This window comes from Bufo gargarizans, chromosome 1, assembly GCF_014858855.1.
Source record: "Bufo gargarizans isolate SCDJY-AF-19 chromosome 1, ASM1485885v1, whole genome shotgun sequence".
Lineage (NCBI taxonomy): Eukaryota > Metazoa > Chordata > Amphibia > Anura > Bufonidae > Bufo > Bufo gargarizans.
In genome coordinates, this window is record NC_058080.1 from 275,977,727 (window position 1) to 275,999,926 (window position 22,200).

A 22,200-nucleotide genomic window follows, 5' to 3' on the forward strand; every position below is an offset into this window, starting at 1 on the left:
AGTAGGAGGAGCTCCCGGCCGGTCACAGACATCGCAGCATCAAGCAGGTAAGTATGAATCTTCTACTGTTGTACTATTGCTAAGTAACCATGGCAACCAGGGCTGCAGTAGCTTCCTGGTTGCCATGGTTACCGATCGGAGCCCCAGCGATTAAACTGGGACTCCGATCGGAACTCCGCTGCCACCAATGATGGGGGAGGGGGAATGGGAGGCCGCACACTGCCACCAATGTTGTTACTGCTATAGAGGGAGGGGGTCCGATGGGGGGCGCACACTGTGCCACCAACGATTTATTACAATAGAGGGAGGAAGCGGGGGGGCGCACACTGTGCCACCGACGATTTATAACAATAGAGGGAGGAAGGGCGGGCTCGATGGGGGGCGCACACTGTGCCACCAACGATTTATAACAATAGAGGGAGGAAGGGGGGGCCGGATGGGGGGCGCACACTGTGCCACCAACGATTTATTACACTAGAGGGAGGAAGGGGGGCCCGATGGGGGGCGCACACTGTGCCACCAACGATATTCAAACTGGGGAGGGGGGGGGGGGGGGGGTCTGCTGCCTGGCAGCCCTGAGCTCTTACAGGGGGATATGATAGTACAATTAACCCATTCAGGTGCCGCACCTGACGGGGTTAATTGTGCTATCATATCCCCCTGTAAAAGATCGGGTGCTGCCAGGCAGCAGGGGGCAGTCTTGTACAAAGTTTGTAGTGTATTCTAACTAGAAGTGTCCCCTTCACCATGGGAACGCCTCTGTGTTAGAATATACTGTCGGATATGAGTTTTCACGAAGTGAAAACTTAGATCTGAAAAAGCTTTTATGACAGACATATTTTTTTGACAGACAGGATACACGGATCACGGCCTCGGCTGCAAAACGGTGCATTTTCCGATTTTTCCACGGACCCATTGAAAGTCAATGGGTCAGCGAAAAAAAAACGGAAAACGGCACAACGGCCACGGATGCACACAACGGTCGTGTGCATGAGGCCTTAGAGTATGTTTACATGGCAGAAAATACACACTAGAAAAATCTTGCTTCAGAAATCCAAGGCTGATCCTCAAATTTCTGCCATAGATTTGTAGTCTGAATGCTGTGTGGACACCCACCACGGTTTAAAAATCCATGGCTATATAAATAGCAGTGCATATTCCTATTGAGGAAGAATGGGAGGTAGAATAGAAGCAGTCGGTGGAATGGATCAAAATCCGTGTAAAAAAAAACAAAAACCTTTGTGAACATGCCCTTAGAATACAAAAAAACGGTTCTGTGTCAGTTGTAGCTACAAATTGAGAATTTACCACCCCTACATAGAATGTCTGTTTTATAGCGAATGTATTGTTGTATCCAATGTGCACTGCTGATTTGAAGAATATAAATTAGTTTCAGGGGCATAATTATGGGTCCCATAGCAAAATAGCAGCATTAGGCCTCTTGCACACGACCGTATGGCTTTTTCTGTATTTTGCGGCCCGCAAAAAATACAGATGATGTCCGTGTGCATTCTGTATTTTGCGGAAAGGAACAGCTGGCCCCGGATAGACATCTTTGAACGGAAAAATGGAAATACGGAAACGTAAGGCTAAGGCATACGTACCTTCAGTTTTTTTTTTTTTTTTTGCGGATGCATTGAAATGAATGGTTCCGTATATGGAAAGCAAAAAAACGGAACGCAAGCGGCAAAAAAAACGTTTGTTTGCAAGTCCTCCAATGGAACCATTCATTTCAATGGACCTGCAAAAAAAAAACGGAAGGTACTTCATATGCCTTCCGTTTCTATATTTCCGTTCAAAGATAGAACATGTCCTATTATTGCCTGCTAATCACGTTCCGTGGCTCTATTCAAGTCAATGGTTCCGCCAAAAAAACTGAATGACTCCGGATGTCTTCCGTATCCGTTTTGTTTTTGCGGAACCATCTATTGAAAATGTTATGTCTAGCTCAATTTTTTTATGTACTTACTGTTTAAACATTATTGTATGCTTCCGTTTCCGATCCGCAAAAAATGGATCACAAACGGAAACACTACTGAAACAAAAAATCTGAAAAACTGATCTGTTTAAAATGGACCGCAAAACCATACGGTCCTGTGCAGGAGGCCTTAGGCTACTTTCACACTTGCGGTAGCCTTTTCTGGCAGGTTTTTCCGGCGGAGGAACAGCCTGCCAGATCCGGCAGGTTTTTCCCCCTGCCAGAAAAGGCTACCGCAAGTGTGAAAGTAGCCTTATACCAAAAGGCCACCATATTGTAATTTCCCACAAAACAGTACAATGTTCTTGCGCCAGCTTGGACCTCCAACCTCTGGGCCCTATAGCAAGTGCTATGGCTATTGTTAAGTCCATGATTTGTTCAGCTGGCACCTTGCTTCTTTTTGGCAAATTGATGCCCTCTTAGCACTTGTGACTTAGGCCTCATGCACATGAAAGTATATTCTTTCAGTGTCTGTTCCTTTTTTTTTGCGGACCGTATACGGAACCATTCATTTAAAAAAACTGACGTTTTTCCATCCGCATTACGGACAAGGATAGTACAGTTCTATCAAGGGACAGCTGTTCCGTTCTGCAAAATACGGAATGCACACGGGCGTAATCCGTATTTTTGGCGGATCCGTTTTTTGCGGATCGCAAAATACATACTGTGGTGTGCATGAGGCCTAACCTAGTGAGAGTTGCCATGTGTCATGTATATACTGTATACATATATTCTATATTTTGTTTCCAAATCAGTGCGTTCTGGCTGATTAGTGATAACAAAGAAATGGCTTATTTAAAGTGGTTTTTGAGGTGCGCATTAGTGTTCGAAAGGCTACTAATAGTAGAGCCCAGTAGGATATGCAGTATACTCCCCATTGGCGCTCAGTGGCTCTGCCACTTGTCTGTCCACACTTAGAGATAGCCGATCATGGAGCACAACTGCTGCACTGCTATGTTTGGCACAGCACATGACTCAGATTATAATGTGAGTGTACTGCAAAATATTTATCTAACCACTGTTATGGGCTTTTCTATATGTTTTTGGAATCTCAGAAAACCCCTTTAAAGTGGTCTTTGTAGACCTCACATATAATGCAAGTACCTTTGTTTTTGCACTTCATATCTTTACAGATGAATGCAACCAATGATGGGACCTACGTGTTTCTTAGTGGTTCCAAAGGATACATGGATTTTACCAAGATTGTGGAATGGAAAGGCGAAAGGTAGGGTTATCTTCTATAACAGGCATGCTCCACCTGCGGCCCTCCAGCTGTTGTAAAACTACAACTCCCACAATGCCCTGCTGTAGGCTGATAGCTGTAGTCTGTTCGGGCATGCTGGGAGTTGTAGTTTTGCAACAGCTGGAGGGCCGCAGGTTGAGCATGGCTGTTCTATAATAATATTTACATATACATATATACTAAGGTTCACACCTTTCATAAAGTGCCCTCAGAACATATTCCACAGTAAAGGGGATTCTTTACAGTAAGAGCAGTGAGACTATGGAACTCTCTGCCCGAGGAGGTGGTGATGGTGAGTACAATAAAGGAATTCAAGAGGGGCCTGGATGTATTTCTGGAGTATAATAATATTACAGGCAAATAGTTACTAGAGGGGGGTCGTTGATCCAGGGAGTTATTCTGATTGCCTTATTGGAGTCGGGAAGGAATTTTTCCACCATGATATGGAGACTTGGCTTCTATTGTTATTCTGCCTTCCTCTGGATGAACATTGCAGGATAATAGGTTTGACTAGATAGACTTGGGTCTTTTTTCCACCTTAATAACTATGGGGGTCATTTATCAAATTGGTGTAAAGTTGCCCATAGCAACCAATGAGATTCCTCCTTTCATCTCCCAAAGGAGCTGGCCATAATGAAAGGAGGAAGCTGATTGGTTGCTATGGGTAACTAAGCCAGTTCTACCAGTTTGATAAATGACCCCCTATGTTTCTGTGAATGACTTCTTCAAGAAATGGAAATCCTTTTAAAAGTTGTGCCGGTTTTAAGTTGTGTAATAAACCCTGAACTTTGTCAGACTGACCTGTTTGTTCAGTGACATGATATGGTATCTGATCTCCCGCCAATAAAATATATATATTTTTTTGTTTCCCAAGAAATCTCATGTGGTGGACATCAGACACATGCAATATGATTAATGGAACGGATGGAACGTCCTTTCACCCATTAATAGATAAAGATGATATCATTTACATGTTTTCATCAGACCTATGTAGGTAAGAAAAAAAATAACTTATAAGGCCCCCTACACAAATGAATTTGGTCTGGCCTGTTTTTGTTTATGGAAATTTTTTTGTACAGCATTCAGTATTTTATGTTCTTTTAGTGGAGTTTGTGAATGTTTTTTTTCTGGTGTTTTATTCTTTATAGAGAAATAGGTGTCAAAATGTCAGAACTTCAGAGCTTTGATATGTTTTTGTTTTTGTGTTTTTCACTTGTTTCATATTCCCATGGACTTTCAGCTAACGTGGAAAAAAAAATACAAAAAAAACACAGTTAGGCCTCCTCCACACGAACGTGTGCGCCCCGTGCAAATTGCGGGCCACAATGCACGAACACCGTCCGTGGGGCAGCCGCAGAGGATCGCGGACCCATTTACTTTATTGGCTCCGTGATCCGGCTGTTCTGCAAAAGATAGGACATGTTCTATCTTTTTGCGGAATGGAAGTACGGGCCGAAACCCCACGGAAGCATTCTGTTGTGCTTCCGTAGGGTTTCATCCTTGCTTACGTCGCACACCATTCCGCATCTCCGGATTTGCGGACCTATTAAAGTGAATGGGTCCGCATCCGTGATGCGGAATGCCCACGGAACAGCACCTTTGTATTGCGGATCCGCAAATATGGTCTGCAATACGGCAACAGGAAGCACACGTTGTTGTTCAAGAGGCCTTACAAAAAAATAATCACTAAGTCCATTAAAGTACACAAAAACACCACTGAAAATCTCTATGTGAACTGGCCACATGCCACAAAGCCACATGGACATGACCATATTCGTTTTGCGGTCCTCAAACTGCGGATCCACAAAATACGGATACCAGCTGTGTGCATTCCACAGTTTTCTCACACCCATTAGTAGCAATGGCTTTTCTGGTCTGCAAAAGAACAAGAATAGAGCATGTTCTATAATTTGCGGAATGGCCACATGGATGTGGACAGCAGACACATGACATCCGTGTGCTGTCCACATTTTTTGCAGACCCATAGAAATGAATGGGTCTGAGTGCAATCTGCAAAAATGTTGATGCAGACCAAAACTACTGTCGTGTGCATGAGGCCTAAATATACAATGCCAACAATACTATATGAGGTGCAGCTAGTCATTAACAGGCTTTTGTGTTTGCTGCAAGGTGTGGCTCTTTCTAAACAAAATTCATGATAGCATGGTTAGGAGGTTATTATTATTTTTTTATTAAAGAAGAACTCCCACAAAAATGTTTATGGTCTGACGTGTTAAAGGTTCATGATGTAATCTGTAGTGAAAGGTAATCTTATTACCAGTGACAGTGGGTGCCCTCAAACAATGCAGTGGTAGTCCTGTATAGACATTGCAGATGCAAGGCAACCTAACAAGATTGGGATATAGAGAGAAATGGATTATTATTATACAACTATATGGTATATGTACATGTGTTTCAGGGCTCCTGTCCACTTCTTCAGTAGCTTACAATATATACCGTATATATAAAAATGCTATATAGTTGCCAAGGACTTTACACACCCCTTCTTTTCCCTAGGTCTGTTTATGCGGTTTATGAAGCATCAGACAGTGTAAAGGGCATTCCCGTCTTCCGTTTTACCCCGCCAGCCAAGGTTTTTGCCAATGTTACTGTCAATCCAGACAATGCAGGATTTTGTGTGCCAGAGGGAAATTGCCTTCCATCGGGCCTACTCAATGTCAGTGCATGCAAGCAAGGTATGTAAAGCAGGTTGCTGATAGAAAGGCCTCTTTCACACAGGCGTCACGTGTGAGAGCCGGACAAGATGCGGGTGCGTTGCGGGAAAATGCACAATTTTTCAGCGCGAGTGTAAAGCGCTTTAATGCATTTTGCACGCGCATGAGAAAAATCGACATGTTTGGTACCCAGCCCCGAACCCGGACTTCTTCACAGAAGTTTGGATTTGGGATCGGTGTGGTGTAGCTTTTAATATTTTCCCTTATAACATGGTTATAAGGGAAAATAATAGCATTCTTAATACAGACTGCTTAGTAAACTGTCCATTGAGGGGTTAAAAATATTAAAAAATTGAACTCACCCCATCCACTTGATCGCGTAGCAGATCTCCTCTTCTTTCTACTTTCTTCAGGACCTGGCTAAAGGACCTTTGATGATGTCACTGCGCTCATTACATTGTCCTTCACCTGATCCTTCACCATGGTGATAAACCATGTGATGAGCGCAGTGACGTCACCACAGGTCCTTTAAAAAAAAAAAAAAAAAAAAAAAGAAGACATGCCAGGCTGAGCGTTCACGTGGATTAAGGTGAGTTTATTAATTGTTTTTTATTTTTTAGTTTCAAAAATCATTTATTTGAAGTTTTGTGATTCGAGAAAAAAATTACAGTAGATTAGTACAATACATATCAATACCACATTAGGAAGCATTAGCAGTATGTTTTGTCAGAAAAAAACTAACAATAAACACAACTCGGATCAATCATTACTAGAGAAAGACAAGTACAGTTTTGCAATCATCATGTTATAGCGTGAAGGTGTATCTAAGGTCCACAGAAAAAGTGGATGACAGCCACGGTTCCCAAACCTTCTCAAAAATAGTTATCGTATCCGACCTTATTGCTGTGAGTCTCTCACAAAGGAGCAACTTGTTAACCCTATCTGTAACCGCTTGCCTGCTAAGTGAGGGTGTGCGCCATTTGAAAGCAACGTGAATTCTCGCAGCTAGCAATATAAATTGCGACATTTTGAATTTGGGCGTGGATAACCCTGAAGGCTTGTCACCTGGTAGGCAATGGGGGATTGTAGCAGAATAGCTACAGCCTAAGGCAGTGGCGATTAGTGAGCAGATCTGATCCCAGAAGCGCTTCACCACAGGGCAGCTCCACCAAATGTGTAGCATCATACCATCCGCATCACACCCTCTAAAACATTTCGGAGAAACCTCAGGATACATAAGATGTAGCCTGGACGGTACCATGTATGTCCTATGTAGGATTTTTATAGAGGTTTCTGCCAGCGTAACTTGCCAGGAACCCTTCGTAAGCGTTTGTGACCGCTGAAACCATGTGGGGACAGAGGATTCTAATCCCATGTCATTTTCCCAAGCCAACATATAAGGAAGTTTTACCCCTTCTGGATAAACATCAATAAATCCATATATTCTAGATAGTAGACCCTGCTTATATAAGGAGTATGTGATCATTCTTTCAAAAGGGGCAAAATCTAGCTTTTGGGTTGGTCCAACCAATGACCTTAGAAAGGAGAAAATCCTGTTAACATTAAAATGTTCTCCTACAGGAGGAGAGTGTTTCCCCAAAAAGTCACCCTTGGATTCTAGAATACCCCTACGAAGGAATTTATGTAGAGAGCATAGGTGCTTGCTAATCCACCGGTGGAAGGACAGGAGATGCAAACCCGGGCGAAACAATGGATTACCAAAAATAGAGGTCAGCGGAGATGGCAAGGATTGTAGCTTATATTTGAAGCGCACTGACCTCCAAAGTATCAATAAGTAATGCGATAGGAGGGATGTGGTGCGGATGGTCGACGGCAGTGAGGGAACCATCCATATCAAGGCTGTCCAAGTATAAGGTGCCATGTTAGACGTCTCTAGAGAGACCCATAGTGGCTGTTTTTTCTTATCTAAGTGTGTTAAAAATAGTTGGGCCAGTCTTGCTGCTCTGTAATATTTCAAGAAGTCTGGGACAGATAAACCCCCCTGGGACTTTTTATATTTTTTAACCCCTCATCACTATTTTACTTTGCATTTTGTATTAAGAATGCTATTATTTTCCCTTATAACCATGTTATAAGGTAAAATAATAAAGATCGGGTCCCGATCGTCTCCTAGCAACCATGCGTGAAAATCGCACTGCATCCGCACTTGCTTGCGGATGCTTGCGATTTTCATGCAGCCCTAGCCACTTCTATGGGGACTGCGTTGAGTGAAAAATGCACAATATAGAGCTTGCTGCGATTTTCACACAATGCACCAGTGATGCGTGAGAATCACCGCTCATGTGCACAGCCCCATTGAAGTGAATGGGTCAGGATTCAGTGCGAGTGCAATACGTTCACCTCACGCATTGCACCCGCATGGAATTCTTGCCCGTGTGAAAGGGGCCAAAGGCATCACGTTTTTGGACAATTGAACCACATAAGGTCCATAGCTTGTATATTCCATTTCATATTGTACAAATGTTATACTGATGCGTCATGTCTCAAGGCATTTCCTCAGGCTAGAAGGCACACGGGGCAGTTTGCTGCTGTTTTTGATGCATTTTTTAGGCCTAGCCAGTCAGACATGTTCTTCTCTTTTTATATCCTTTCCTTGCTTTGGTGGACAGGCACTCAGTGGTCTCTGTTTCTGGATATCCATCAGGCCTTTTTTCTGTGTTTCTTTTGACAGGTGCTCCTATTATATTGTCCTCTCCCCATTTCTACCAAGCTGAAGAATCCGTCATTGCCAATGTAGTAGGAATGAATCCCAAGAAAGAATATCATGAAACATTTTTGGACATCAGTCCGGTATGGTAGCTACATAAGTAATCCAGTATTGACATGTTAAATGTGGTTCTCTCAGAAACCTTGTTGATAGCCTGTTCTTGAAATACACTGAAATCCGTGTGACATTTACCATGTTAGCATCCCCAAAATTGTTTTGATAAATTGGACCCTTTGGGAGTTTTAATAGATTAGCCCCATTGGGGCATATTTACTAATCCTGTCTAAAATGCAGACAACATAAACTTAGACAATTCCCTACAAAAAGACACCAGAGTCTCTATAGCTCAAAATATCTTTATTAAATGATTATATATAATGTAACATGATTAGCAGAGATGAAAAGCTACAATAAAAAGAAGGGCGGTCCCCCTGAGGGATGATATGACAATATAGGAGTAACTGCATACCCATCAGAGCACAGTACCCTCAGGAGAACCGCACACCCCAACGCACGTGATCACAACGCATTTCCGGCCAGACGCAGGCAGTGCATGGTGCGGAAAAAAGCTCAGGTGCATCTCATGACACCAGTACACATCGGTAGGCAATTTTCTTATTAGGCTGACAACGCTCTGATTGGTGAGCTACTTGTTTAAATACACACATTTCCAAGGAGAACCGCGCCCGCTGAGGAAGGCTTTGCCGAAACGTGCGTTGGGGTGTGTGGTTCTCCTGAGGGTACTGTGCTCTGATGGGTATGTAGTTACTCCATTACGTATTGGTTACTTGTTTGTGTAGGAGTTAGCCTCAGATATGGGAGATTATGTTTATATGTCCTGGCACCTGCCTTTTATTGCAATTTAGCAACTATTTGCTCATGTTACACTGGACTTATTGACTTATACTGCTCACAGCTACTCCTATAGATAATTAACTATTATATTGTCATACCATCCCTCAGGGGGACCACACTTCTTTTTATTGTGGCTTTTCATGCTAATCATTTTACATTATATATAATCATTTAATAAAGATATTTTTAATATTTTGAGCTATAGAGGCTCTGGAGTCTTTTTGTAGAGAATTGTTTTAGTATAGAGTTGGCTCTATTTTATGGGGTTTGCAAGGAAGTTTTTTTTATTTATGTTTTCATGTATAACCTTTATACATAAACTTAGACAAGCAGTCTAAAGATGCACCAGATTTATCTGACTATACAACGCCTATTGGATGGCTTACGTTGCACCAAATTTACGATAACAATAAGTCACACCGCAGTTCTGGGAAGCCAGGTCCCATTGCTGAACTGGAAAACTAGGTACAGTAGATTAGTCTTTTTCAGTTTATTTGCTTCATAAATGGGTCTAAAACTAGATGCGCCAGAATTGCCTCAGACTCCTACTACAAGGTTTAGGCGCACTCACATTAGCGTGTTGGCTCCACTTTGTTTGTTCCAAAATGGCTTAAAATGTGTATGATCTAAAATACCAAAATTACCTATTTTCATGGGACTGTCCTGCAAACTGGAACATAAAAGGTTGGAGCTTACATTAATTTGCCCAAAAACGTGGGCTTAAAATATCCCGTGATTTGGTTTTTACATGTTAGTAAGGCCATTCTAACTTCTTATCTTGGTATCAGGGAAGAAGCTTCAGGGATTGAACTTTTATAGGATATATTGCTGATATGTTGACAGACACGGTCACTTTCTGGTTGTACTTTGCCTTGTGTTCTAAGCAATAATGTGTACTAAGCAATACAAGAAAGATGTGTCACATTGTGTTATCCGTCACATGCTCATCCAGATACTTGTTTTTAAGCAGTTGAAACTAACAGAGGAAATGAATTATGGTAGGATTTATTCTCTTACTTAGTAACATAGTTTATAAGGCTGAAAAAAGACATCTGTCCATCCAGTTCAGCCTGTTATCCTGCAAGTTGATCCAGAGGAAGGCTCTTGTTCATCCTCTTAAAGGGGTTGTCCGGATTCAGAGCTGAACCCGGACATACCCATAATTTCACCCAGGCAGCCCCCCTGATGTTAGCATAGGAGCATTTCATGTTCCGATGCTCTCCCTTGCCCTGCGCAATCCAGCGATCTTTTATTTACAATAACACACTGCTGGGCGGAGGCTTCCGCCCAGCAGTGTGTTTGGTGATTTCACCGGCTCTGATGGGTGGGCTTTAGCGCTGCCCTAGCCTGTAAAACGGCTATAGTCTTCTACACCTTCTTTAGGTTTCACAATTCCCTGGGCAGCTGCTATTTTTACACCAATAGGTTGTCAGGCAGTGGGAAAAAAAAAAGTGCAGATTGACTTAGATTTAAAAAAACAACAACTGTACCTTCCAATCCCTTGCTGCTACTGTTTTAACACTTTCCAGGGCTTTCTCTCAACATAGGAAATGTGACTACCAAGCCAAACCCTGGCTGCAGCAGTTACCTGGCTTAACCACCTCCGGACCGCCTAACGCACATGTGCGTTCCGGAGGTGGCAGGGCTGCGCACAGTCACGCATATACGCGTCATCTCGCGATACGCGAGATTTCCTGTGAACGCGCGCACACAGGCGCGCGCGCTCACAGGAACGGAAGGTAAGCGAGTGGATCTCCAGCCTGCCAGCGGCGATCGCTCGCTGGCAGGCTGGAGATCCGAATTTTTTAACCCCTAACAGGTATATTAGACGCTGTTTTCATAACAGCGTCTAATATACCTCCTACCTGGTCCTCTGGTGGTCCCCTTTGTTAGGATCGACCACCAGAGGACTCAGGTAGGTCAGTACAGTCGCACCAAACACCACACTACACTACACCCCCCCCCCCCCCCCCGTCACTTATTAACCCCTTATAAACCCCTGATCACCCATGATCACCCCATATAAACTCCCTGATCACCCCCCTGTCATTGATCACCCCCCTGTCATTGATCACCGCCCTGTCAGGCTCCGTTCAGACGTCCGCATGATTTTTACGGATCCGATCCATGTATCCATGGATCCGTAAAAATCATGCGGAAGTCTGAATGGAGCCTTACAGGGGGGTGATCAATGACAGGCGGGTGATCACCCATATACACTCCCTGATCACCCCCTGTCATTGATCACCCCCCTGTCAGGCTCCATTCAGACGTCCGCATGATTTTTACGGATCCGATCCATGTATCCATGGATCCGTAAAAATCATGCGGACGTCTGAATGGAGCCTTACAGGGGGGGTGATCAGTGACAGGGGGGTGATCACCCTGATTACCCTGATCACCCCCTGTCATTGATAACCCCCCTGTAAGGCTCCATTCAGACGTCCGCATGCGTTCTGTGGATCCGATCCATGTATCCATGGATCCGTAAAAAATCATGCGGATGTCTGAATGGAGCCTTACAGGGGGGGGTGATCAGTGACAGGGGGGTGATCACCCTGATTACCCTGATCACCCCCTGTCATTGATAACCCCCCTGTAAGGCTCCATTCAGACGTCCGCATGCGTTCTGTGGATCCGATCCATGTATCCATGGATCTGTAAAAAATCATGCGGATGTCTGAATGGAGCCTTACAGGGGGGGTGATCAGTGACAGGGGGGTGATCACCCTGATTACCCTGATCACCCCCTGTCATTGATAACCCCCCTGTAAGGCTCCATTCAGATGTCCGCATGCGTTCTGTGGATCCGATACATGTATCCATGGATCCGTAAAAAATCATGCGGATGTCTGAATGGAGCCTTACAGGGGGGGTGATCAGTGACAGGGGGGTGATCACCCTGATTACCCTGATCACCCCCTGTCATTGATAACCCCCCTGTAAGGCTCCATTCAGACGTCCGCATGCGTTCTGTGGATCCGATCCATGTATCCATGGATCCGTAAAAAATCATGCGGATGTCTGAATGGAGCCTTACAGGGGGGGGTGATCAGTGACAGGGGGGTGATCACCCTGATTACCCTGATCACCCCCTGTCATTGATAACCCCCCTGTAAGGCTCCATTCAGACGTCCGCATGCGTTCTGTGGATCCGATCCATGTATCCATGGATCCGTAAAAAATCATGCGGATGTCTGAATGGAGCCTTACAGGGGGGGTGATCAGTGACAGGGGGGTGATCACCCTGATTACCCTGATCACCCCCTGTCATTGATAACCCCCCTGTAAGGCTCCATTCAGACGTCCGCATGCGTTCTGTGGATCCGATCCATGTATCCATGGATCCGTAAAAAATCATGCGGATGTCTGAATGGAGCCTTACAGGGGGGGGTGATCAGTGACAGGGGGGTGATCACCCTGATTACCCTGATCACCCCCTGTCATTGATAACCCCCCTGTAAGGCTCCATTCAGACGTCCGCATGCGTTCTGTGGATCCGATCCATGTATCCATGGATCCGTAAAAAATCATGCGGATGTCTGAATGGAGCCTTACAGGGGGGGTGATCAGTGACAGGGGGGTGATCACCCTGATTACCCTGATCACCCCCTGTCATTGATAACCCCCCTGTAAGGCTCCATTCAGACGTCCGCATGCGTTCTGTGGATCCGATACATGTATCCATGGATCCGTAAAAAATCATGCGGATGTCTGAATGGAGCCTTACAGGGGGGGTGATCAATGACAGGGGGGTGATCAGGGAGTCTATATGGGTGATCACCCCCCTGTCATTGATCACTCCCCCCCTGGTAAGGCTCCATTCAGCCATTTTTTTTGGCACAAGTTAGTGGAAATTTTTTGTCTGTTTTTGTTTTCGTTTTTTTCTTACTAAGTCTCATATTCCACTAACTTGTGTCAAAAAATAAAATCTCACATGGACGCACCATACCCCTCACGGAATCCAAATGCGTAAACATTTTTAGACATTTATATTCCAGACTTCTTCTCACGCTTTAGGGCCCCTAAAAAGCCAGGGCAGTATAAATACCCCACATGTGACCCCATTTCGGAAAGAAGACACCCCAAGGTATTCCGTGAGGGGCATATTGAGTCCATGAAAGATTGAAATTTTTGTCCTAAGTTAGCGGAAAGTGAGACTTTGTGAGAAAAAAAACAAAAAAAATCAATATCCGCTAACTTATGCAAAAAAAAAAAAAATTCTAGGAACTCGCCATGCCCCTCATTGAATACCTCGGGGTGTCTTCTTTCCAAAGTGGGGTCACATGTGGGGTATTTATACTGCCCTGGATTTTTAGGGGCCCTAAAGCATGAGAAGAAGTCTGGGATCCAAATGTCTAAAAATGCCCTCCTAAAAGGAATTTGGGCCCCTTTGCGCATCTAGGCTGCAAAAAAGTGTGACACATCTGGTATCGCCGTACTCAGGAGAAGTTGGGGAATGTGTTTTGGGGTGTCATTTTACATATACCCATGCTGGGTGAGAAAAATATCTTGGTCAAATGCCAACTTTGTATAAAAAAATGGGAAAAGTTGTCTTTTGCCAAGATATTTCTCTCACCCAGCATGGTTATATGTAAAATGACCCCCCAAAACACATTCCCCAACTTCTCCTGAGTACGGCGATACCAGATGTGTCACACTTTTTTGCAGCCAAGGTGGGCAAAGGGGCACCTTTCAGATTTCGCAGGCCATTTTTTACACATTTTGATTTCAAGGTACTTCTTACACATTTGGGCCCCTAAATTGCCAGGGCAGTATAACTATGCCACAAGTGACCCCATTTTGGAAAGAAGACACCCCAAGGTATTCCGTGGGGGGCACGGCGAGTTCCTAGAATTTTTTATTTTTTGTCACAATTTAGCGGAAAATGCTGATTTTTCTTTTTTTTTTCTTTTTTCCTTACAAAGTCTCATATTCCACTAACTTGCGACAAAAAATAAAAAATTCTAGGAACTCGCCATGCCCCTCACGGAATACCTTGGGGTGTCTTCTTTCCAAAATGGGGTCACTTGTGGGGTAGTTATACTGCCCTGGCAATTTAGGGGCCCAAATGTGTGAGAAGAACTTTGCAATCAAAATGTGTAAAAAATGCCCTGCAAAATCCGAAAGGTGCACTTTGGAATATGTGCCCCTTTGCCCACCTTGGCAGCAAAAAAGTGTGACACCTCTGGTATCGCCGTACTCAGGAGAAGTTGGGCAATGTGTTTTGGGGTGTCATTTTACATATACCCATGCTGGGTGAGAAAAATATCTTGGTCAAATGCCAACTTTGTATAAAAAAATTTGAAAAGTTGTCTTTTGCCAAGATATTTCTCTCACCCAGCATGGGTATATGTAAAATGACAGCCCAAAACACATTCCCCAACTTCTCCTGAGTACGGCGATACCAGATGTGTGACACTTTTTTGATGCCAAGGTGGGCAAAGGGGCACATATTCCAAAGTGCACCTTTCGGATTTCACCGGTCATTTTTTACAGATTTTGATTGCAAAGTACTTCTCACACATTTGGGCCCCTAAATTGCCAGGGCAGTATAACTACGCCACAAGTGACCCCATTTTGGAAAGAAGACACCCCAAGGTATTCCGTGAGGGGCATGGCGAGTTCCTAGAATTTTTTATTTTTTGTCGCAAGTTAGTGGAATATGAGACTTTGTAAGGAAAAAAGAGAAAAAAAAAAAATCATCATTTTCCGCTAACTTGTGACAAAAAATAAAAAATTCTAGGAACTCGCCATGCCCCTCACGGAATACCTTAGGGTGTCTTCTTTCCAAAATGGGGTCACTTGTGGCGTAGTTATACTGCCCTGGCAATTTAGGGGCCCAAATGTGTGAGAAGAACTTTGCAATCAAAATGTGTAAAAAATGCCCTGCAAAATCCGAAAGGTGCACTTTGGAATATGTGCCCCTTTGCCCACCTTGGCAGCAAAAAAGTGTGACACATCTGGTATCGCCGTACTCAGGAGAAGTTGGGCAATGTGTTTTGGGGTGTCATTTTACATATACCCATGCTGGGTGAGAAAAATATCTTGGTCAAATGCCAACTTTGTATAAAAAAATGGGAAAAGTTGTCTTTTGCCAAGATATTTCTCTCACCCAGCATGGGTATATGTAAAATGACACCCCAAAACACATTCCCCAACTTCTCCTGAGTACGGCGATACCAGATGTGTGACACTTTTTTGCAGCCAAGGTGGGCAAAGGGGCGCATATTCCAAAGTGCACCTTTCGGATTTCACCGGTCATTTCTTACACATTTTGATTGCAAAGTTCTTCTCACACATTTGGGCCCCTAAATTGCCAGGGCAGTATAACTACGCCACAAGTGACCCCATTTTGGAAAGAAGACACCCCAAGGTATTCTGTGAGGGGCATGGTGAGTTCCTAGAATTTTTTATTTTTTGTCGCAAGTTAGTGGAATATGAGACTTTGTAAGAAAAAAATAAAAATAAAAATCATCATCATTTTCCGCTAACTTGTGACAAAAAATAAAAAGTTCTATGAACTCACTATGCCCATCAGCGAATACCTTAGGGTGTCTACTTTCCGAAATGGGGTCATTTGTGGGGTTTTTCTACTGTTTGGGCATTGTAGAACCTCAGGAAACATGACAGGTGCTCAGAAAATCAGAGCCGTTTCAAAAAGCGGAAATTCACATTTTTGTACCATAGTTTGTAAATGCTATAACTTTTACCCAAACCATTTTTTTTTTGTCCAAACATTTTTTTTTTATCAAAGACATGTAGAACTATAAATTTAGCGAAAAATTATATATGGATGTCGTTTTTTTTGCAAAATTTCACAGCTGAAAGTGAAAAATGTCATTTTTTTGCAAAAAAAATCGTTACATTTTGATTAATAACAAAAAAAGTAAAAATGTCAGCAGCAATAAAATACCACCAAATGAAAGCTCCATTAGTGAGAAGAAAAGGAGGTAAAATTCATTTGGGTGGTAAGTTGCATGACCGAGCGATAAACGGTGAAAGTAGTGTAGTGCCGAAGTGTAAAAAGTGGCCTGGTCATGAAGGGGGTTTCACCTAGCGGGGCTGAAGTGGTTAACCAGTGATTGGCTGAGCAGTCACATTTTAGTATCGAGAGAAACCAAGAAGTAAAAAATGGTGCAGGACTAGAAAGCGGTTTTTCCTAACCCTTTTAACCTTTTAAGTAAGGACGCAACCTAGTCTGATACTAGTTATTCACTGTTCTTAACAAATGTCCCCCTAAATGTATGAATATATATATTTTTTTATTTATATATATATATATATATATATATATATATATATATAATGAAAAACAGGGTGGCACAACCTCAAGACAATGATGGGTGTACGGCCTGCTGGGACTAGTCAATCTCTTAACAATAGATAGAAAAAAGGCAGCACTCCAAAAAAATAAAAAAAAATAATAAATACTTTATTCACCTCAGTGGCAATGGCGACGTATCAGCTCTGTATCCAAGCTTGAGAAAGGCTCGGATACAGAGCCGAAACGTCGCCATTCCCACTGAGGTGAATAAAGTATTTTTTTTATTTTATTTTTGGAGTGCTGCCTTTTTTCTATATATATATACACACACACACACACACACACATTACTACATACATGACTATGGCATGCCTTTGGAACTGCTGACGCTCCCACTTATACACAGATGCTGAACACCCATGTTTATAGCCTGTGTGCTGGGAACTTCCTCTGTCATGTGCAACATTTGCACTTTGCCCAGCATTGGCATTGCAACACTGTGAGCAAGGGTCACCGGGATCTCAGGATGTAAGCCGAGTCACATGGACTGGTGACTACCTCACCACTCTTTCAGTTCCCTAAGAAGCAAATCTTACTCTGGCTACAGTTTCATCATTTAAAAACTTTATATTATGTCTTTGTCGCCCATAGCAAGCAATAACAGTACAGCTGTTACAAGCACACAATGAGACATAAAAGCTGTGCTGTGATCATTTTTCTTTTAGACAATTTACATAAATCTGGCCCTCTTCTCTTCGTAAATCTCCCCTATGTTTTTTTCTAGTCTTAATTGTTTTGCAATGTAGATTTGCATCGTGAAACATGTAAATTAGTTATTGTTTCAAACCAGTGGTGGGGGTTGAATTTCCATATAATCCTATTGATATTAATTAGTACTAATATTTCTATGATTCACATTCTGAAATATTAGCTGCATCACTCCACAATGTAAGTTATGTGCACATTACTCCAGCCAGTCCCTGGGTGTCTCTGTTTCCTGACTGCAGCAGTATAAGGTACACATGACACAGGGGGATACTAAGGACTGCTTTTCTATATTGCTGTGGTGATCCTTCTAAAAAGAAACCAAAAATTGGCCACTTTTCAAGCTGGCAAAATGTTATCACTCAGAATTAACTTCACTTGTTATCTTCATATAGGCACACCAAAGTTAAAGGGAACCTGTCATGTTAACCACGGTGTCTGAGCTGCAGGCAGCATGTTATAGAGCAGGAGGAGCTGAGCAGATTGTTATATAGATTTATGGGAAACGATTCAGTGTAACTTGTAACTTCCTTAAAGGGAACCTGTCACCTGGATTTTGTGTATAGAGCTGAGGACATGGGTTGCTAGATGGCCGCTAGCACAGCCGCGATATCCAGTCCCATAGCTCTGTGTGCTTTTATTGTGTAAAAAAAACGATTTGATACGTATGCAAATTAACCTGAGATGAGTCCTGTATGTGAGATGAGTCAGGGACAGGACTCATCTCAGGTTAATTTGCATACGTATCAAATCGTTTTTTTTACACAATAAAAGCACACAGAGCTATGGGGACTGGATATTGTGGATGTGCTAGCGGCCATCTAGCAACCCATGTCCTCAGCTCTATACACAAAATCCCGGTGACAGGTTCCCTTTAAAGGGGTTATCTCATGATTAATGTAAAAATGAAAATCCAATATCATGTAGTACATGACAATCTATTTGTAACAAAGCTAGAACCAGCCCTGCACCTCACATGGCTCCAGAGATCTCCCCATTTATTGCTCCGATTTATTTCAAGCTGGGCATGCACATTTTTAGGGGGCGTGTACTTTCTACTGCAGCTGGTGGCAGTTGAAGGATGGAACTGAGCATGTGCTTCCATCTCAGTGAGCAGGACAGAGAAAGTAGAAAAAGAGAAAACAGCAGGTGGCGCTATACAGATATGTTTTATTGAATAACTCAGTGGCTATGCAAAATTAAATAACATGCCATTAGAAAAGTATTCAGATCCAGGTGCATAGTTGCCCATAGCAAACAATCAGATTCCACCTTTTATTTTCCAAAGGAGCTGATTGGTTGCCTTGGACAACTAAGCCAGTTCTACTTTACACCAGTTTGATAAATCTCCCCCATAATATTTTTCGTGGAACAATCCCTTTAAATTCCTGGTTTTCCCACAAAACTACATATTCATCTGCTCAGCTCCTCTTGCTCTATAACATGCTGCCTGCAGATTGCACTGACTTTTCATGGTGTTAGGATCCCTTGAAGAATGGAGAACACGGTTCTTGAAAATAGAGAAGGTGGTTGTTTTGACTTGCTGAGCTAAAATGTATGATGCGGATATGTTGACACGCAGCAGTAATAGTGGTGCAGATTAGTACACAGTAGATACTATATGGATGTACATCTGTAAATACATGCTTCCAAAACCATGGCCACAATTGTATGTGAGTCCAAGAAAAGCCTGTAATATTGTAAAAGACAATAGGGGAGATTTATCAAAACTGGTGTAAAGGAAAATTGACTTAGTTGCTCATGAAAATAACAGGTGGGATCCGCTTGGTTCCTGGGGGCAACTAAGCCAGTTTTCTTTTACACCAGTTTAGATACCAGTGACTCTCCCCTAATGTGAATAGCTTTTTGACAGTTACATTATTCCACTTTTTTTTTTCAGCTCACTGGAATGGTAATTCGAGCCGCTAAGCGCATGCAGATCAATGTCTATGTCACAAAAATTCCTGAGTACGAGTAAGTATTCTGAATTATACTTTACCACAGCCATCAAACATCGGACTACACACATATAATAAATGTACACTGTATAACACAGGCTGATGCAGTGAAGTCACTACTGATGTAGGTTCGACAGCAGTACTGTAGGCCTCTGTATATACAGTACAGACCAAAAGTTTGGACACACCTTCTCATTCAAAGAGTTTTCTTTATTTTCATGACTATGAAAATTGTAGATTCACACTGAAGGCATCAAAACTATAAATTAACACATGTGGAATTATATACATAACAAAAAAGTGTGAAACAAAAGAAAATATGTCATATTCTAGGTTCTTCAAAGTAGCCACCTTTTGCTTTGATTACTGCTTTGCACACTCTTGGCATTCTCTTGATGAGCTTCAAGAGGTAGTCACCTGAAATGGTCTTCCAACAGTCTTGAAGGAGTTCCCAGAGATGCTTAGCACTTGTTGGCCCTTTTGCCTTCACTCTGCGGTCCAGCTCACCCCAAACCATCTCGATTGGGTTCAGGTCCGGTGACTGTGGAGGCCAGCCAGGTCATCTGGCGCAGCACCCCATCACTCTCCTTCATGGTCAAATAGCCCTTACACAGCCTGGAGGTGTGTTTGGGGTCATTGTCCTGTTGAAAAATAAATGATGGTCCAACTAAACGCAAACCGGATGGAATAGCATGCCACTGCAAGATGCTGTGGTAGCCTTGCTGGTTCAGTATGTCTTAAAATTTGAATAAATCCCCAACAGTGTCACCAGCAAAGCACCCCCACACCATCACACCTCCTCCTCCATGCTTCACGGTGGGAACCAGGCATGTAGAGTCCATCCGTTCACCTTTTCTGCGTCGCACAAAGACACGGTGGTTGGAACCAAAGATCTCAAATTTTGACTTATCAGACCAAAGCACAGATTTCTACTGGTCTAATGTCCATTCCTTGTGTTCTTTAGCCCAAACAAGTCTCTTCTGCTTGTTGCCTGTCCTTAGCAGTGGTTTCCTAGTAGATATTCTACCATGAAGGCCAGATTCACACAGTCTCCTGTTCTAGAGATGTGTCTGCTGCTAGAACTCTGTGTGGCATTGACCTGGTCCCTAATCTGAGCTGCTGTTAACCTGCGGTCCGCATGTGAGCCAGTTTCTTTGTAGCGCTTGATTGTTTTTGTGACTGCACTTGGGGACACTTTCAAAGTTTTCCCAATTTTTCGGACTGACTGACCTTCATTTCTTAAAGTAATGATGGCCACTCGTTTTTCTTTACTTAGCTGCTCTTTTCTTGCCATAATACAAATTCTAACAGTCTATTCAGTAGGACTATCAGCTGTGTATCCACCTGACTTCTCCACAACGCAACTGATGGTCCCAACCCCATTTATAAGGCAAGAAATCCCACTTATTAAACCTGGCAGGGCACACCTGTGAAGTGAAAACCATTTCAGGTGACTACCTCTTAAAGCTCATCAAGAGAATGCCAAGAGTGTGCAAACCTAGAATATGACATATTTTCAGTTGTTTCACACTTTTTTGTTATGTATATAATTCCACATATGTTAATTCATAGTTTTGATGCCTTCAGTGTGAATCTACAATTTTCATAGTCATGAAAATAAAGAAAACTCTTTGAATGAGAAGGTGTGTCCAAACTTTTGGTCTGTACTGTACATATTTGCCATGTTGGGGTAGAGTATGTAGGCCTATATACTTAGGAAATACTGACTCAGAGGACCTGTCTCCTCAGAAGATATCCCAACCATTGCAGGTGGTAGTAATTTACTCACTAATACGGCATTGGACTATAAGACGCACTCTAACAAAATATTTAGGGCAAAGGACACTGTTTAGAAAGGTACATTATGTAACTTATAATGTAATTTTCTTACTGGTGACTATATTGGTGAGGTTTTTTCTCCCTTCTGGCCTCAGCTGTGTCATGTGACTGGCACTTTGACTCTCCAACACCATGGACCACATTTATCATACAGATAAGCTACTTGGCACTTACACAAGTTGCGTTACTCAGCTGGCCAGGCCATACCACTTTCCAAAAAAGGGGACATGGCGAGGGAGGGGATGGGGCAACTGGCGCAGAAGAAAACTGAAATCTACTCCAGCCCCTGGCGCACGGACTGCCAGATGCTGCGTCTAATTTACCATTAGGCGTACACCGCATCATAAATCAGGTGCAGCATCTGGCAGCACAACTGGCAGATGCTGTGGGGCTATGATAAACCTATCCCTGTGTCTTATGTGTGGACAGGAAGTCCGTTTTTGTGTATTCATTCCTATGAAAATTACATTGAGGTTTCCATAGGAAAGAACAGAGAAACTGACTTCCTGTCCTCACATAAGACTCTGTGTTGGTCACATGACACAGCTCAGAACCAGAAGTGAGTGATAAACTCACAACTACAATCACCGGTAAGAAGACCCCAACTACATTTTATATCATACTAGCAGAAGGATCCGGCTTCGCACGGGTGTATTTAATCTATTTCATTTCATGTTTGTGTGTGTCTTTAAAAGATATCGACAGTATCCACTATAACAGTGACATCTACAGCACCCTGCCCCTTGACACTGACTCCCCCCCCTTCCCCCACACAGCCCCATCTTCTTAAAATGAGACCTCCACAGCAGCCCATCTCCTTAACTTTGACCTTCACAGAAGCCTGACTCTTTAACAGTGAGTTCCACAGCACCCCACCCCCTTGACTGACCTC

At 43.0% G+C, this 22,200-nt stretch overlaps 1 protein-coding gene across 1 annotated transcript in view; it reads left to right on the forward strand.

The window, feature by feature from the left end:
- Window positions 1-22,200, forward strand: part of SCARB2 (scavenger receptor class B member 2) — an 81,223-nt gene that overhangs the window by 53,023 nt on the left and 6,000 nt on the right. The window contains exons 5-9 of the mRNA XM_044303629.1: window positions 3,112-3,203; window positions 4,096-4,215; window positions 5,739-5,917; window positions 8,589-8,707; window positions 19,412-19,485. Of these exons, the coding sequence (XP_044159564.1) occupies window positions 3,112-3,203; window positions 4,096-4,215; window positions 5,739-5,917; window positions 8,589-8,707; window positions 19,412-19,485 (584 nt within the window). The remainder of the gene's footprint in view (window positions 1-3,111; window positions 3,204-4,095; window positions 4,216-5,738; window positions 5,918-8,588; window positions 8,708-19,411; window positions 19,486-22,200) is intronic.